Source organism: Etheostoma cragini, chromosome 11 (assembly GCF_013103735.1).
Source record: "Etheostoma cragini isolate CJK2018 chromosome 11, CSU_Ecrag_1.0, whole genome shotgun sequence".
Lineage (NCBI taxonomy): Eukaryota > Metazoa > Chordata > Actinopteri > Perciformes > Percidae > Etheostoma > Etheostoma cragini.
In genome coordinates, this window is record NC_048417.1 from 15971027 (window position 1) to 15991045 (window position 20019).

Consider the following 20019-nt stretch of genomic DNA (forward strand, 5'->3'; position numbering starts at 1 on the left):
GATTTAACAGGTTGCCATTATCACTCTGGCCTTGTAGATGGATACACTGATGAATAAGCAATTGCAGTTTATAACAGGCATGAAAAGGTCGCGGAGATAGAAGTGTCAGATGTATCTCCCTTGAAGAACAGAAGGGAGAAATGAGATGTGCTCTCACTTTATCACACTTTGGATGCAAAATCCAGAATGTTAATCTATTCCCAAGCACATCAATTGGTACACAATTTTTATATATATATATATATATATATATATATATATATATATATATATATATATATATATATGTTAAGACAGAGAAAGAGACTGGGTCGGTTAAGACTTGATAAATGTGGTGGCTGGATTGGCTCAGTGGGTAGAGAAGGTAGACATATATATATAGAGGTTTATGCCTTGACGCAGAGGTCCAAGATTCGAATCTGACCTGTGACGATTTCCTGTAAGTCTTCCCCTTTCTCACCAAGCTGCCCTATCAAATAAAAGTGGAAAATTCCAAAAAATAATCTTAAATATTTAGACTTGATAGATAATATAGATAAATATATGTGTACATGTGTATCTATGCACATAAATGTTAAATACATTGGAAGAAAAGCAAGCAAACAAAAGGTAGGGTAGCAGATTGGTTAAAGGAAGAAAAACAGAGAGGAAAGAGTATCCCTAGAGTAAAGCAGCCAGGCGGGCTGTGAATGCAGAGGACTCTTTTCTCACCAGTATTCACTGTGAAATTCAGGAATCTATGACCAGCAAGCGATCACTCAGCACGCAGATGGAATACCTATGACCAACAACTTATATTGTCCAGTCAATGCCAGTGAAAGAGAGGCTTGTTCATGGTTATAGGAAGTGATCAAGGAGTTTTCCCAGCATTCTTCAAGATGGACTCTGACTTCTTCACATTTCAACTTTTTATTAAGACACACTGTCACTCTTTGTGCAGCAAAGGGAATGAAAGCCGTCTCACAACAGCCCTCTTTATGTTCCAAAATGTCATTCTTCAATTCAAAAGTGAAACATAATACATTAGAGGAGACTGGTATTCTGAGTGCTGCATGTCAAACTCAGTTACTATAGATATTTATTGAATGTCTTATGAAAAACATGAAATATTCTTGGTCTTGTTAATAGCTGTCCCTACCAAGCTTTTTATCTTTCGCCATTATGGTTGCAAAATAGTTTACATTACATTCATATTATATCATATGAGCATCCTGATTCTACAGAGTGACTGAAGAAGCAATGTTGGTCTCTTAGGCAGAGAAGGTAGTCTGGAACAACGAAAGTATATTTCCAGGATATTGGCCTGACTTCACACCGGATGTCCCTCACCTTCTGCTCTATGTGTGTTGCCTTTCTCACAATCCCTTTGCTTCGAGAAACAACAACAAACTTCAAGCTAGCGAGCCACATGCTGTAAAAGACAATTGTGATTGGTTTAAAGAAATGCAAACAACCCGGAGTTCCATTCTCCTCTCCTAGAACGTATCTATGGTGTAGCCAGAGCCTGCTCCACAGTGGTGACAATGAGAGACTAGGCAGTACCTGACATGGGATTCCACTGCAGATGATAAGGGGGATTGCATGTTATAAGCAGCCAAAGTTGTAGTGTAGTGAAGTGCAGTGAAGTGGAGAACTGGATAGATCTTTTCACTGGGTGCTCATCAGAGGAACCTTTCAAAAGGGATCTTGCAGCATCACAATGTCTTTCACAGCATGGCTCTCTGAAAGGCTTCAATATTCCCTCAGGGCTATCTGGTTACTGCCAATACCCCAGATTTGACTTCAGGAAAGCTCACCTCAAAGGGGTTACAACTAGCTTTGAAGAGAGTTCCTATCCTCTAGATCAGAACTGCAAGATATAGTGCACTCATCTGGCGATTTTGAAGAGTGGAAATGATATTGCATGAAAAAAGGATTTGGCAAGAAATGTTAATGTTGCTATGGAGATGTGGTTTGGTAAAATGTTTTGTAGAAAATTAATAACAGTTATAAGGGATTTATTATTTTGAATCCTATGACAAGTCTCTGTTAGACAAGGTGGTTTTCGTTCAGGCAGACATGATGAACATGTTATCAATGACACTATACTGACACAAATCCATTGAGAAATACTCATACACCAAGTGACTTTGTGTTGGTTTTTTTAGATATTTTTTGGGCATTTTCAGTCTTTATTTTTGACAGGACAACTGAAGAAATGAAAGGGGGGAGAGAAGGGGAATGACATGCAGCAAAGGGCTGGAGGTCGGAGTCGAACCCGGCCTGCTGCGTCGAGGAGGAAACCTCTATATATGGACGGCCACTCTACCAACTGAGCTATCTCGTAGCCCAACTTTGTGTTGTTTTATGTGGTCTGCTGTGTTACCCAAAAGCTTTAACCCCTGCTACAAATTAATTTCAAAGAACAGACATTTTATAAAATGGCTACGGAACTAACTTACCACACCAAAAACACATTGTAATGTATAGCACTTTGTGTGCTCTGGGTGAGCTGTAGGGCAGCTTCCACAAAGCTGTGGCGGAGCTGCAGAGGCTGTAGAGAATCTTCTTCAGGTTGGCCTATTAGAAGCCCAGCAGAGTTGTACCTGACTTAAGAGCACCGACAGGTTCAGATTCTATGATACGAAGATCATGTCAGGATAGTCAACTATGCTCTCTGGTGGTGATTTACAGTCCTGCTTGTCTGATCGATAACTGAATCAGCCTCTGAACCACTGAAATCCAACCATCAAAGAAAAATCCACTTAACTAATTCCAATATACACAACAGCCTACCAGATACGATCCTCTGTGGCCTCATTCCAGATATACCAATTAATAAATGATACACTGCCCTTGACGGCCATACATTAATATGAAGTGCTGTTTTATCACTTGCGGACGGGTGGGGAGGCAAAGCATGGGGCTAACAGTTTTGTCATGTGATTACAGAAAGGTCCCACTTCTCATGTACACACTGTGGTAGCTCCAGAATCACCTCTGTGTCCACCGCGTCATACTTCAGGGATGTAGTGTAGTTGTATATATTTTGTGGCTGTGTAGTTATGGAGAGGTGATCTTTTCTGAAGTGCTTATTCAAGAGCTGGAGAAGCACCATCTTTACACACATGCACCTGAAACAAGCAGTGCAGCGTCAATGACAACCAATGCTGTTAATCCCCCAATAGCACAGTAACCTACTACAACCAGATGAGGTCACTGTGTAGATACCCAGGAGACTGTCAAAGGTGGAGCGCAGGGAGTTTTTACTATGTCATCAACTACATTATACCCACTTAAGCTTGAGGTTCACATTTTTCAATACCTGATCTTTGACCTCCACTGGGATGGAGCAAGATGGGTCCATTCAGTAAATATCCCTCCCTGGGCCATTAGGGTGCCTGTAAACTATTCAGACTATAAAGCCTAGGTGCTGCTGAACACATGTCAGGGTGCAGTGTTTCATGGTTAAGCTCTGGGCTTAGCTGATCAAAGCTGTGGCACTCAACGCCACCAGGAGTTTGCGGCTCCGGCATCCGCCATACTCCTAATTAACTCAATGTTTCTCTGTTGTCCCCTGTGAAGTTTTCATGAAAAAACAACCACTAAGTTTGAGCCGTCCAAACTGCAATAGATTATCCAATGTGTCAGGAAATGAAGCCAAGCCACAACATGCTTTCTGAATCTGTTAAACCACATCCCCCACAAGACATCAGTGATGGCTGGATGGGGAGGAGAACAGATGGATGTGTGAAAGAATGAATTGATAGATTCACTGTGCATATGAATAAATGTGTATAGTATGACTTAAGTAAAAAACTAAACTAGTTAACAGGACTAGTAGACGAAAGACTTGGGTTGGTACTGTATGTAGAAAGCTTTGACATCATTAGTCAAAACATTCCATGCAAAAAAGTAAATGACACGCGTTTGTCACGGAAGTAAAGGCTGCACTACAATAGAGCTATTTGGGGCAGTTTGTGAACAGTGTTTTTGTTGGAGAGCGTAAGTCCCTTTAGGGTGGACGTTGGGATTTTACACAATGAAGAAAAGGGGAAAGCCAAAAAGCTAAATATGAGCACTTTAAATCTTCTGCGGCTCAACAAGAAGAGGAAATGCATTTTGCATTATGACCTATGTTGTTTTCGTCGCAGAGCTGAGATATTTCCTGCAGTATGTGTTTATTAACTGGAGGTGTGAACTTTCCCCCTACGGGCTTTCACAGTTACCTGTGAGGACAGTAGAGGAGAGCCTACAAACCATCCCCCAACCCTGGTTGTCCTCCCTAACATCCTATCATGTCAGTGCATTTTATATCCTTTTTCCATGCCTCAGAGCACCCCAAGTGGGAATATGCCTTTAATGAGTGTTCCCCTTCCTTGTCCCCAGGGTCCTTTTCACCTTCACAAATCCAGCCTGTTCTCTCTCTTCATCTCTCGCTCCCTCTTGTCCCTCCCTCCATGTCTGTAAATGTACATTTCCTCGACACTCTCTTTGATGGGTTTAAAACGGTCATCACAAATCCTCTATCACCTAAGGTAGTTGGATAGATTTGTTTTAACTTGAGTGGAGGCTGAGATAATGAAACTCTACTTGGCTATTATAAACTGTAGGTCTTTGTTTTCACTTTTGTATTTAAGCAATTACCCACTTTTACATTTGCATAATGCACTGCTTTATATAAGTCCAATATTCAGTTTTTAATTATGTGATGAGAATTGCGGAAAATTAGGTTTGAGATTTAAAACACTGAATATCTCCATCCTAATCTGTAGTTAAAATTAGAATATGGCATTTCATATTAGAAAGCCCATTTAAAACAAACCAAAATTAAGTGAAACAACTTAAACCTCAATCTTAAAACTGGAGTTAAGCAGCTAAATAATATTTTCAAGATGTGAAGTTGAACAACACAAGATTAAACCATACTACCCCCTTCCCATCAACCCATCTTTACACTAAACAGATTGAAGCTGTAACCACTCTAAACAAAGGCAAGATAACCCACAGATGAGTGCCACATGTGAGTGGGGCCACATTGACCACTTAAAGGATTCTCACCTCTTTGCTAAGTCTCCAGAATACAAAAACTCAGGTTGAGACAAGTTCAGCTACAAAGGTATCCCCTGCTTTGAAGCACCCCACAGCTGCTGACAAGCATGTTCTCAACATGGTGGGTAGAAAGAGCCAAGGAGGACCGAAAATTAGATTCAGTGTAAACACACGCCCATTACCACCAAGTCTAGAGTAAACACACAGTGCAGTTGTAGAGACCTCTACATCGACACAAGGTGGTCAAATACAAGGATGAGGTGACAAAAACAATTGTCTGCAACCAGTCTGACCTCACAGACAAACTGCTAGGATCCAGAACGGTCTAGCTAATATAATTACTTTATCCTCTTGTCTTCTGTATAACTTCTATTTTTCCAAAAATAACTATTACTCAGAATTTTGCTTTGTTTTTTAAGATTATTTTTGGGCCATTTTAGGCTTTTAATTGACAGGACAGCTGAAGACAACAAGAGGGAGAGAGAGGGGGATTGACATGCAGCAAAGGAGCACTGTTTGGAATCAAACTCTCGGCCGCTGCAGTAAGTTTGGTGCCTTTATCAATGAGGCACATATTTAATATTGTTTCAGAGAGGTTTAGGTTAAAAGCTGCAGCAGCATTTTAAGGCTAAGAGGGGCCGTCATTCCTGGGGCTCTGTCAGAAGTTCTACTATCTTACAAAGCATCTGACAGGTAGACAAGGAAGGGAATGTTCAACAAGACGCCCATAGAGACAAATGAAGCTCCCATTATGAGATTGAAATAGTGTGCAAAGAATTGGAATTACCCAAATGCTTGTAGCACATTTAGCCTGTTTAGGTTGCTACAGAACACAAGGGTTTCATTCTAAGAGTCTTTTAACCAATGCCAAAACAGCTACAGCACCAAGATTCATAATATCGTTATATAGAAAAGCTCAAATATAGTTACTACCAGTACCTGGTGATCTCTTGCTCTGGCGTAAGGGCATCATGTAGGACTGTCGTGGTAGGAGAGGTGAGGATGGAAGAGACATGGACACTCCTTTGGCAAGGCTTAATCTGAAAACATCATCCGGTACATTAGGGGGACCGCTGCCAGGCCCCTGGAGGTGAGTGGTTCCCTCAGGTGAAAATCTTCTTTGGGCACTGTGGCTGTGCACATCACCTGTTGAGGAGAACCACAAGGTTGTTGCAGAATTTACAAATGTCCTCCTGTTACCTCATGTACTGACAGAAAGACAAGCACAGTCCTGGCAATTTTGCTGCTATTTAGGTATGCATGAGCAGTACATACTACATTTATGCAGGCTTATCTTTTTCTCTTCCTGTGCTAGTGCTTTTTAGTCATTTGTGTAAAGCAGAGTTCTCAGGGCTGTAGGAAGTGATACTCTTAAAGACTTTTAAACCTGTTTACATCGAAGTGCTACAATGTTGTTAAAACTGAGAATTATTGAACAACGTAATGTGTGTTATGTGAATGTACAGCAGACAAATAAATTATTTGTGAATTTACAGTGCTGATAATGAAGAACATTTAGGGCTCTGCACTGTTTTAAAAACTTAATCAAAAATATACTAAAAAATAACAGTCAGAATGTGCCAGAGGAAACAAATAGAGTACACACTTCTTCCAGTCACCTAAAAAGCCCATGACCCCAACAAGAACCGTGGAAGTGGCTTAAACTTATCTTTTTTTTTTATTAACAATTTGTATCTAACAACTAAATAGAACACACAAAACATACAATTTGCAACAATAACACTCCCTCTTGCTAATCAACACACACACACACGCACTAAAATCAAGAAAGATGACAAAGTAACTACAATATTCAAGTCCATATAACCACATAAACATACACCACATACCCATCATGCACGTCTCTCCCAGCACAAATCTTCCTAGAAAACTTCACGTACCTTCCCCATTTTCTAGTGTAGATATTCAATATGGAAAACCATTTGCATAAGATCTTTTCAAACGCCGCCACCCTAGTCATCTCACCAGCCCACTCTTGAATTGACGGCACCCGTTCATCCCTCCATCCTTTTAAAAGAACTTATGTTACTTTTAAAGATTGTATTTCATACAGAGAACAGAACCTGCAAAAGCCTTTTGTTTCGATAAATAAAGATGGCCAAACGGACCTTGAAGTTGACCCAACTGAAACAACGTACCAAACCATTTACTTTTACTACCATCCTGAGTCTGAACACCAGGAATGTAAAACCACACAGGAAACATTTCATTGCTGCAGAAAGCAACTACGTTCTGACAGGATGCCGTTTTTGAGTATATATGAAAACAAACATGTCATAGCTATCAGGGGAAAATGTTTAAACCCAAAGCTTTTCAGGGGCAAACCAAGTATTAATGCAAACCTAATGACACATTTTTTGATTTATCAAATGTTGACATGGGTTTTCACACAATAAGGATTAACTTAAGCATTAAACTCAGCTTTTTGTAGGTCTGCAACATTTGATGAAGATCCTAATAGATGTCAAATATTAACTTAGTTCATGCTCGCTCATGTGTTCGCAAAATAAAATCGTAAGTTGGCTTACTGACATATGATTACAGGAATTAAAATGTCCTTGCATGTGAAAGAATGTTTGCTGATTCTACGGGGAAAAGCATTCTGTCAGACTCCTTTTTGACCACCCAGTATCGTTTTGCTGTCAAAATTTTGTTTAATGGTGGAAACTATGTATTATAATATATTTACTGTAATTTTACTCAGACTCTTTCTGCTATGCCAGAAAGAAAGAAAGAAAAATAAATGTTGGTACAATGTAGGTTGCTAGAGAGACAAACTGGTAGAGGTAATAAAAAAGCAAAGGATACCTGGATGCTTGCAAAAACAGGGCCACATACATATATGGGTTTAAACCCAGGGTAATGGGCCAATGATTATTTTCTCATGACTACAGGGCACCTGAGAAGGACATCCAGTTTGCTAGGAATGAGTCATTGACCACTAAGTTAAGATAACATGGAATTCACTAAGCACACTGGCCATCTGTTCCTTGCTACGTATCTGTAGTTACTAAAGACAAAAATTTGTCATCAAATTCATTTCATGAATTCGCTCATTCATAAGCAGGTGTCATTCATCTTCATCTAATCTCTAATCCTTTTCTCCATCACTGCAGGAATACAGCAGAATGTTGACCAGTCCTAACTTGGAAAACAATCAACTCTCTAGCAACTGGGCTATGTTTGACATAATGCTTACTTTGAAGATTACTGGATTAGATACAGTTTGTCACAGTTTGTTGCCTAGACAGAAGAAATCCATTACAGTTTGCGGTTTCAAAAAGTGAATAGAACAAAATTAGTAGCTGTTAAAAAATAAATAGTAACAATTAAAAAACAGTTTGGGTTCAGGAGGCAGACACGGTCCCCACATTGAAGAGTAGGCTTAAGATTTTCCTTTTTGATAAAGCTTATAGTTAGGGCTGGCTCAGGTGAGTCCTGAACCATCTCTTAGTTATGCTGCTATAGGCATAGACTGCTGGGGGACTTCCCATGATGCGCTGAGCACCCCTCTCCTCTTACTTCTCTCCATCTGTATTCAACCTCATCCCTTTAATGCATGTTACTAACTCGACTTCTTCCATTTCCCGGAGTCCTGTGCTCTCTTGCACCTCTCCTCTCTCCTCCTACCGCTTCCTGCGGGTGTTTCTGGCTCTGGAGCTGTGGAGTCTGCATCTGTGGTTGGAGTCACCTGCTGTCTCAATGTTCCTGCTCGACACCCTCTGCTGCAATTCTGTCTGTCTTGTCTGTCCGTCTGTCTGTCTCTCTCTCTCTGTCTGTCTCTTTCTCTCACCCCCAACCGCTCGAGGCAGATGACCACCCACCCTGAGCTATGGTTCTGCTCGAGGTTTCTGCCTCTTAAAAGGAAGTTTTTCCTTGCCTCTGTTGCCTAGTGTTTGGTGGGAGTTGTTGGGTTTCTGTAAATAATTTCCCAGAGTACGGTCTAGATCTGCTCTTTTATGAAAATCAATGAGATAACTGTTGTTGTAATTTAGCACTAAATAAATAAAATGGAATTGAACCTGAAAAAAAATCCTTTTTACCTCTTCCTGGGTACATTTGCCTAATAAACAACCATAGGCATTAATATCTGTTCTGCCCCTTGTTGAATAATCTCTCAAACACAATTATAGGTTTAGGCATCAACAAGTCATCCACATTTCATGATGCCTCTCATCTTTATGAAAGTGGGGGTACAAGCGTACTTTGTTGTTTTGCACGCAAAAACACCATGGTGTCATTTTAATCTGGAAGAAAATAAAAAAGTGGTTAAACCGGTTGTGGTGGTTTGCAATACAATCCAGTTGTCCAGAAATCTGTTAGTGTGCAATATAAACCAGCAAGATTTCTCTCCACCCAACACTTAATAATGTGTGCTTTCAGGACAGCTATAGTTCACTTTTTCTGCTGCTTACATCTAGAAATCCCCTACATTTTTCTGTCTCACCTATTGAGATAATATTCTCCTCAGAAAAATGGTTTACCATAGTCTCTACAGATGACTTACTCAAGGGTTGCAAATTACTTAACCTGGCTTCTAGTTTGCTCAGTGTAGTCCAAGCCCTCAATGGAAAAAACTGGTTTTGCTTTATTGAGAACCAAACCTGAATGGAAAGACCATTCTAGCGAGGGAGCCAGCAAACGGCAGAGTCATCTACTTTGTGGCAATAAAGTTGCCCAGTCATCATGGCCACAAATTAAAATGTATGAATTATCAACCTCAAGATAACATGTAGTACCTAACTAATAATACAGACCATATGTCAGCAGAGCCAGCTAAATCAGAACTGCAGATGTGGTGAACCACAGAAATGACGATTAGCTGCTAGCTAGCTAGTTCTGTTTTCAGGACTGTGCAGCTAGGGAAGACTTCAGCAGATTAACTCTGACGCCTGTCTGCAGCCAGAGGTTTGTAGGAATCATTGAAGAATCATCTACAAGAGGCAAGCTACTATTAGCATCCTGCGTCTCTCTTCAGGGACAGAGTGTTTTTGTTGGGCTGCCGGGCTAATCAGTAACAGAGACCAATTTTCTCCACGCCTCCAGTTCACCAAAGGGTACCAAAAGCTGTTTTGTATTTTAAAGGGTTCCTAAACAAAGAAGAATGCCAGAGACAGGAAACGGAAAGAGTGCAATGACACCTCTGCATGTCTTTAAATATGGAGAAAACATGTGAATGACCCAAAGGTCGTGCAGTACATTACAGCATCCACATTAACATTGCCACTTTGAAAGGTCAAGTATTAGACATGAAAGGGGAGAGAGAGGGGGAATGACATGCGGCAAAAAGCCACATGTCGTAATCAAACCCGCGACCGCTGCGTTGAGGACTAAGCTTCTGTATATTGACGCAGGCTCTACCAGGTGAGCTGCGCAGGCGCCTCATTGGGTATCTTTTAAAGCTGCCAGCGGAGTGTTCACTTGCTGCAGTCCCAGCAGGTCGTGGTTGATACAGGATTCAGCCATAGTGCATGCTAAAGAGATTAGGATTATTATGACGTTGTAATTTTGGTTGCTGGTTCTGAAAACAAGAGGCGCCACATAAAAGCTGGCTGTTCAAGTGCTGTGGAATGGGCTGCAGTGTGTCACGGTGGCGGCTCTGCCATCTGCCCAACACTTTATAATGTAGAGGGACACAAGGACAGAAACTTGCCAGTGCTATTTGAGTTACTTTCCTAAACCCTGGTTGGGGCAAGGCCTGCAATTTCAGCCCTTGCTGTGGTCAAGAAAACCAACCCTTTCTAATTATACAGTACTGTCCTAAGATGATTTAAAAATGATTACAGTCCCTTGCAGGCTCTTTCCTCCTGATCAAAGTGAAGGGCAAGAGACTATGAGGACATGCCCAACCCATTGAAAACAGTTCAATATTATTTCAAGACTGATTTAGAAAAGTAAACATTAGAGTATAAAACAATTGTTACAGTATCATATTTAATCTTAAATTATTTCAACCATTGTTTCATCTCACTGGCTCTTACATCTGCAGTACACCCAAAGGATGGAAATGTTGTACTTTGAATTAAAACTCCATAAAAGTGAAACATAAAATTGTGATTGTCAGAATGCTGATGAGGGTATCTTCATTGTTTGAAACTTTTTAAAAAATCATATATTTTTTTTAAATGATTTTCACTCTTCTGCTTTCTAATTACACTATGTACACTAATACACTATGGTATTATAATATAATAATGTAGTGGATAGTTGTCCTGTAGAGAATTTACTTAGGCTGCATTGGAGAGTGACCATCCTCATCAAATAAAATCAACCACAATGAATTTCTTCTTTCATATACGGACTAAACATCCTCCTTTTTCCCCTGCTAGCATTAGCGCTGTTGATGTGGAATGCGGTATAAATCTGGATCTGTCTTCTGACTCTCAAGTAAATCTATGCAATGGAATGTGATCGGTCACTCCCCCCCAAAAGACAGAGACCCCCTCCATTGTCCAAAAGCACCTGAACTGTCCAGTAGATTAATCGAACTTTTAGGTAAACTATATGGGTTTACGTCAGTCTCTTAAAATCTCACAAGGCAGTGTACAAAACAACAGAAACAAATTGCAATCCAGCAGTTTTGCCCCAAAAAAGGGTTGTGTTTGACACCTCAGTGTTAAATAAGTATTGTGCACAGTGTCAAGGAGTAAGTTGTCACCCAACTCTTACGCCGAAAACACACCGCACGCAGATGAGCCGCGAATGTGCATGATCACATGCCTGGCTCATACCAGACGCGCATTTCTCTGAGCCGATAGCAAAGCGATCCTTCTCCTCTCGAAATCTACAGCGTGGCTCTCACATTTATTTGACATATTTGCCCGCAGCTCACAGAAGAAATGGAGGAGTGGCCTCTGCGCGCCTGATTTCTGCAAGTGTGGCCGGCTAGATTGGATAATATAGGTGCCAAAATGAAAATAGCTCTGCTTCACGGCACTTTGTAGCTATTCCCAGCGCTTCTGGTGCAGTGTGTTTCTGGCATCATCTACAAACATCTTTCTATTACAGTCAGGTGGGCATGTCTGTTTCCCTCTCTTTCTCTGGGGAGTCAGTTAAATTACATTGGAATACTACTAAAATATAATTTATTATCACAGAAAACTTGTCACAAAAGTTGAACAATGGCAGGCTTTGTCTACCCCAAGAGGAGTGAAGGGTAGGAGGCTTAGCTGATGTACACTGATCTATTGACACACATCACTGTGCCTGTCTGAATAGGAAGTCAAAATTTAAAATGCAAGACTGTGTATCCAAAAACTGTGCCAGATAACAGAATAACTGAAATGGCCGAGAGGAGCAGTGTTGTTTTGGTTTGTCCGCTGCCTGTAGCATTTATGGCAAACCACTTGGCTCGCCACAAAAGGATACTATTTACAGTGCAAACTATGTTTGTAAAAGTTGGTTATACTAGAAAAGTATATTTAAACAATATGATTCATGATACCATTCTATTTTCTCTTCATAAAAATGTACTGTATATACACACACAAACACACATGCACCACTACTCCATTAGCTTCTCAATGGTTAATGTTGTGGACCACAGAGAAAATGAAGAAAGGCTTTAATTAATTCAGATTCTTTCAGTCGACACACAAAGCATGATGACCATAGGACAATCCACCAAAGAGGGAATTCTCCCGCTAGACTGAGTGCCAATGAGGATTCCCTGTGTACTTCCGAGACCAGGGTGACAGTATCACAAAAGCTGTCATGGTTAACACACAGCAACCCACAGAGAGGAGAGACAGCCAGACAACAAGGACTACAGCGTGGGGGAAGGTATTCAGTACAAGTCGTCTATGATGATGAAGGACAAATTTGATCTAATATGATAATAAGATGCAAATCTGTCTGGTTCAAAGATGCTCTAAATCATTTAAGACATTAAAAAGAATACACATTTCTATTAATCAAAGCCATACAAACGCTCTGTGAAAGAGGCATTAGTGTTGTTCCCATGAGGACATTCTAATTTCCGACCACTTTACTCAGTTAGTAGTAGTCATAGGAACAGTCAAAATACTGTATAAGATAGCCTGACAAAAGGCTGTAAAACAGACTTGTGTTAAGTGCTACATAATAAAACTGAGCGTTTTATTATTGTCACACTTTTTTCCTCAGTTGTGTAACAGCATTGCCCGCCTGGCTTTATTTCTGGTGCAGAATAAAGTACATAGGGAATAAAAGGCAACCAATGCAACATCTCTTCCTTAAAGCATTTATAGTATGTCAAGTATATTAACAGACTGCTCCACATTCCTCTTTGGGCTAATTTGCTACCATCAAAAACAACTCAAGAAAGGGTCTTTAGATTTAGCTTGGCAGAAACAGGAACAGTTCCTGCAGCTCTGAAACCCTCAACTCAAATTCATATGCACTTGATAACAAGAACAAATTAGCTGTTTTATGCAAAAGCTAAGATGCTGTAGGCCAAGCAAGACTGCAGAATGTTCTGAATCCAAAGTACTACGACTGTCTGTCTCTCTCCCTCTCTTCCCCTCTGATGCGCGCTCTGCAGTGGCCTGAGCTCTGGAATGCCTTTCCCACTGGCCCCAGGGGAAGAGAGGTTGACAGGGAAGGGTATGTGTGTGTCTTGGGGAGAAGAAGGAGAGGAGAAAAAAATATAGCAGTGGGCAGGCACCATGACATTTTCCATTCCTCCTCATAAATGGTCAATTTAAATGGGTATGGAAAAAAATGATGAGCCAGAAAGTATCTTTACCATGTTTTATTTCAAGATTTGTGACAGGGAAGCAGTAGGATGGCCAATAAATGGACTGTCAGAGGAGAAACACTGTGTACTACTTAATACTTAAAAGTGGAAGCAATTTAAGCAGATTTTAATTAGACCATTGTCACAAAGTAAGAGTATATTTCTAATAAAGATTAATTAATTGATCTCCCTGAGAACAGTCTATGCAGAAAAGAGCAGAGCTATATTGGTAAAAACACACAATACTATCCTTGTATTGCATACATTTAGTCAGTCCCACATAGACTACAGTATAATGATGGTGAGAGCTTGCAAAGCTAGTATGTGTATGTTCACGCCATCAATCAGTGTCAAGGCCGCTGCAGTCAAAAATAAACAAAATGCAGAAGGAGTATTACTGTATTTCTACGTATCACTAAAATGCAGCATCAAAAGAGGTAGAGTGTAGGTAGTTAAGGAATTGTCCTGTCAAGAGTGAAAACAGCCACACCTGCAGTTAGAGAACTAGAATATAGAAAAAGATCACCAAATGATTTATCAGGTCCTACTGCTAGTTACATCACCTAATAAAAAAATCAACTACACTATTTTAGGTTTGCATTCAGTAACACACAAATATCTGACCATCTGTAAAAATCTAAATGAACCAAGTGGTAATGTTCAATTGTCAAGGGTTTGACCTTGTTTCATTAGAGATTTGGAATAACTTCCACTAAGATCCACTGACCTGGCTGGAGAGTTCTATTCATGCTAGCAGTATTGTGTGTGAGAGGTCCCAGTATGAACGTCTCTCTGCATGCCTCCTCAGTACCAGACTCTAGGCAAGTGGGTCACAAGGTTCACTCCTGTACTAAAGAGAAAATACACCTATTGCCTCCTATCCATTCTTGTCCAACACCACTTATCATAGTCAAAGTCCTTTAAGTGTTCAAACGGAGTCAGCTGTCTGTGCTTCAACGCTCTTCAACTAAGTTAGAAGTACCTGGCATACAATTTTACAATATATACATACCTGAGTGCATACCTACAACAATTGAGAGACTTTGTAAAGAAGGGCTAACACAGTGGCACTCAGTGGCGTTCCAGACACAATCCATCTAATTCAACAGTTTTTTTCGACTTGTCGTTTCTGGTAGTATCTCTTATCAAACATCTAGGAACATAAGGTTGATGTATTAACTCAATGCCAACGTCTTTATTTGGAAAAAAAAGGACTGCCACATTGTCTCTTTTTATTGCTGTTAAGCATCATCTGCAATGCTTCAACAGTGAAACTACAAAATGTCTCACATGGGTTTTACATGGGGTTAATTACATCAATGTCCTCTACAAACAGCTGGTCTAGTCTAAGCAAAGGACAGATGGATGATAAATTACAGAGCACACTTGTCCATAATATGATGAATCATTTTAACAGTGCGAACACAGCTCTGGGGGCACTGTGATACAAAGTGGAGGAGTCATAATACAGCCAGATGAGAAGTAACATTCTCAGATTTCTCTCAACCTATACATTGGACCTTTCAACTTCCAATTTTTGATTCCTACATGTTACCAATATGGATGAAGCAGCACTGAGGCAGAAATGGAGATTGTTTCCAGGCAAAAGTGCAATGTGGTCATATGTCACCATGGAGATCCATGACAACAGATTTGGATTGCTATTAGCACAGATCATTAGGCAGAGTTTCTGCTGGGGCCAGGTGAGGTCATGAGAACACCACTAACCCCTGGACACCAGCTTGTTCAGTAATGTTAAATGGACGAGGACGTTAAACAATGGCTGTTCAATCCTTCCAAAGAGCCTAATCCCATAAGCAAACAGAAACCAGGGGAAATCTTCAAGCTTTGTACCATCTTTGAAAATCTTTGTTAATGGTGAATCCATATGCGTTTAGCATCAATCCTATTCACCTCATTTCATGCATTTAGAGGGTTGATGAGAACTTTTTCAAATCAATTAGCAAGTGAATGTTATCCTGATTTGATTTTAATCATTAACATTAATCATTAATTTCATGATTAATGACAGAAAAAGCAACTCCAGCAGAATGCACCCCATATTCTATCCTGCTCTAAACACTTTAGTTTTTCTTCACCAATAGAGTTTTCAAAAAAAAGATATATCTTGAAGTTTCATCTTTAAAATAATAGATATAAATATGAAGAGGGAGCACTCTGCGCAAACTGCTCCGCTTTGCAATAAGCACTATCCTCTGGCCCTTTCAGGCTGGGCACAAAGGAACTGAGGTCATTAGTTCAGCTTTTATCAAATCCTCCTGAGCCAAGGATGGCAAGACATTCATCTGCAGACACAATTACAAAAAATAGTCTCTGTTCAGAAATGCAGAACAGAGCTGTGCTGAGCATAGTATGAGGAGAGAAAATGGGGCCCTGAAGCCCAAGACTGAAAAGAGGTCTGACAGACACCCACACAGACGTTTCTGAGAGTCAGATGCTGTGGAAGCATGCGTTGCTGTCTGCATATAGAAATGGTGATAAATAAGAAAAAACCCAACCCTCAGAATTCTGGGGAAAAAATACCAAAGTCAACTACAGAAGTAAGGCAATGAACAGCTAGTACGCTGTACATCCTATAGGTGACAGCGTAGTATTCGACAAAGAAAGAGACACTTCAAGTGCTCATTAAGATAACAGACACAGGATGTTAAAGGTATGAAAGCAAAGCGGAAAATCAGACAGTAGGAATGTGTCTGCCCAGGAAGGTCACATTGTAATTAGAAAAACCAGTGGCCCGCTGACCTCTCTAGCCAATGAACGGCCTGGACAGCCACTATTGCCACCTCAAAGACCATCTAACACCCTGGCGTGTTAACTGATAAACTGTTTTTCCTCCTCTTTGAAGTAGCAAAAACTATTCACACGTGGATGGGTGTTGGGATAAGAAGAGCTATGACGGGTGTCGGTGTATTGCTGTGCTGTAGATGACATCACCCCCTGCTTCCATTGAGTCTTCGTGTTTTTGTTTGGCTTCTTGTCTGTTGCTATGCACATACTTCCAAGGTCACGGGCACCATCGATGCTTGAAGTGAAGTGAATGAGAGTCAAATTAGGGTAATGGAGAATGGTCACCGGCTGCTACAGCAGACAGTGCGCCTCTGGGAACCATAGAAGCATTTTCCAAATTCCTCCCAGTGAGAAGCTACTGGACAGGAAGAGCAGTGTCAGATTTGACCATTAGCATACATTTAGCTCCCCTGCATGTGTTGTTGGTTGAATATACCAAAAAAGGACCATGGGATGCAAATTGTAGCTCAAATGAAAACCACCCCTATCAGAAAAATGGCATTCACTGTCACTTAAATGAGCCATCGCAGCAGTTTTAAGTACAGTAGAATTCTGAAGCCACTTTAAATTTAATATAACCAGTTGTGCCACTAGAAAAAACGTAATCAATCATCTGGAGTTGTGTCCACTGACAGTTATTTTACCCAGTTGGAGAAACAGTTAACCAATCTGAGATTTGAAGATGGGATTTAAGAATAGGTCTTTGTACATAGCTAGCTACCTAGATACACCCCTGAAAACTAGTGGACTGTAAAGGTTCTTGACCTACAGAAACTCACAGAAAATGTTTCTACGATCAATGTGAAAAATAGGGCTGAACGATTTTGGAAAATAATCTAAATGCAATTTGTCTTAACCAATCTTGCGATTTAAAATGCAATTCATTTTTGATCTCTTTATCTGCTGTATTATTCAACAAAAATAAACAATAAATCCTTGCACAGTATGACCAACATAAAATTAGATGGATTAAACATAAACTATGCTTTCCTGTAGGCCAGGCCTGTATGTTATTATATTGATGAAATTAGGTGATGCATACAAATATGACTGGCATTTTATTTATTTTTAACTACTATTATTAATTTATTGCTCATGCCATTAATCATTCAGCCGTAGTGAAAAAGGTCAGTAAGTTACTGGCTAGTGATTGTTAAAGGCAAATTAACAACCTCACCATTTGATATGTCACTTGAATTATTCTGTGCTATAAGAACACAATTTTTATGCCACTGGCAACACAAAATGATGTAGCCCTAGTCCCTTTACAAAAACAATACTTTTGTGTTTTTCAATGTTATGCCAAGAAACTAGAAATGTTTTTCTGTGAACATGTCAAAGAAAAAGTACCATAAGAGCAATGTACTGTATCAGTGCAACTAGTTTAGGAAGCATTAACACATTTGTGGATTTTGGCAACCAAAAGGTACATTTGATGCATGGATATTTTTCAAAACATTGAAACTGGCCAACCAGGTTCACTGCTTTCCCCATGAGCCCTTACTTTGCTTTTCATAAGTAGAAACAAGGAGTGTCTAGTTTGGATACACCTGAGGTGTGTGTGTGTGTGTGTGTGTGTGTGTGTGTGTGTGTGTGTGTGTGTGTGTGTGTGTGTGTGTGTGTGTGTGTGTGTGTGTGTGTTTGTGTGTACGTACATGAATGTGTAAGTGAAAGATGTGGTTTGAGCTACGCCCTGCTAATCGTTGCCTGCCGGCTGCACAGTGCTTTGATAGCCGCGTAGGTCTGTGCCCTCAATAGTCTCTTTTGTAGATCAGGTGCATTCTTTTCTCCACCATCTTAAATCCAACCATAACTGTCTGGGCATGGGAATCTAGACAAACATGACTAGGGAAGAATAGCAAACATGGGCCAAAAAGCCATTTCAAAACTTTAAGCACAGTTTTATTTTAATTAAAGTTACAAGACGAGCATTGGAGAGTAACCTTGACATAGCCCTAGAGGTGTTTTAAGGGATTTAAAGATCTATTTGTTACAAAATACTTAAACTTAAAAGCTCAAGTGGTAAAATAAAAGCAACCTGAGCTTCATAGCTGCATGAATTTCTTGCCGTACTTAAGTGTTTTCCAAAAGGAAAACCATGAGCTGATGATAAAGGAGTCAGTGGTTCTGGTCTGAGCCCTAGTTATTATGGTTAATCAAAGGATGTTAATAATGTATCTTGAGGTTGCTTGCTCTCACTGTCTCTGTCGCGCTCTATATGTGTGTGTGTGTGTGTGTGTGTGTGTGTGTGTGTGTGTGTGTGTGTGTGTGTGTGTGTGTGTGTGTGTGTGTGTGTGTGTGGCATAACATGGAGTCTGTCTTCCTGTCCTGCACAGGTCACATAGTGTGTGTAATCTGTGGTCTAGACATCCTGTGGTTGACTGTTCATCTCGTTTGTTCTGTTTTGGTTCAGCAGTTGCAATTTTTAATTTTGCAACACCAAATTTATGAAAAGAACAGTTTGTCTTTGTTAGCTTTTCTCTATGCTTTAGTATAAAGTTTGTTAAAGCTACATTTGTAGTTGTTCATTATCAAAATCTCTATTGCCCTTCACAAACAAGTCCTTTTTTATGAACATTGACCACTACCACCAATTTCAAGCATTACTATTGGCTTGGAATTTGACATTTACGCTTGCATTAACTGGGGCAGACCCTCCAAATCATGCGCCATCTTGAAATATGTTTGCCGGTAAGGGACATACAGACTATACTGCTCCGCCTTTCGTGCTTTTCAATCAGTGGCACTGACTATGACAAATGCCAGGGAGGGAGGGAGGGGAGAAGATTATAAGAGAAGAAAGTGACATTTAGTTGGTTGTCGTATACAATTTCACCACTAGATGAGAGAAATTCTTACACAATGTAGCTTTAAGTACATGAACACTGCCTTCCACTGACTAAATGCTTCCTCTATTGTTGTTAGCATACAAAAGTTTCATCCAAAAACCCCACCAGAAATACATCATGCATTCTTAATTCACCTGGAGCACACTCTTGGTGTAAGCGCAGTTTCCCAATATTTAGTTGTTTTTAAACTACTACTCAGGAAGGAAGAACACAGTGAGGGAGTTTTCTTTTAGATACCTTAAAAGCCACAGGACAAAAAGGGAGCGTGTCTCAAAATGGCTGCGGTAGATATGGCTAGAGAGGAGGCTGCCACCCAGCTGTTCACAGAGAAGAACCAGGCTAACATAGGGAGTTTGACATTAGAACCTGTGGGCAGCCTCTGTACGGAGTAGTGTTTGTTAATGTCTGAGGGGAGGCTCGACCACCATGTATGTCAGTGAGAGAATTCACTTTAATCCTTCGCCCGGTTTAGTGCTTTCCATTAGTAATGTAGAAAGGCTGTACCTCAGACCAGAGAAACAAAGTTCTTCCAAAGAAACCGTTACCCATATTAGTTACATGAAGCACATCCTTTGGCTTCAGAAAAAAATGTTA

At 40.3% G+C, this 20019-nt stretch overlaps 1 protein-coding gene across 7 annotated transcripts in view; it reads right to left on the reverse strand.

Annotated features, from left to right (window-relative positions):
- Positions 1-20019, reverse strand: part of tanc1b (tetratricopeptide repeat, ankyrin repeat and coiled-coil containing 1b) — a 91923-nt gene that overhangs the window by 56824 nt on the left and 15080 nt on the right. For all 7 annotated transcript variants that reach the window (XM_034886482.1, XM_034886481.1, XM_034886480.1 and 4 more), the window contains exon 3: positions 5971-6177. In XM_034886482.1, the coding sequence (XP_034742373.1) occupies positions 5971-6177 (207 nt within the window). The remainder of the gene's footprint in view (positions 1-5970; positions 6178-20019) is intronic.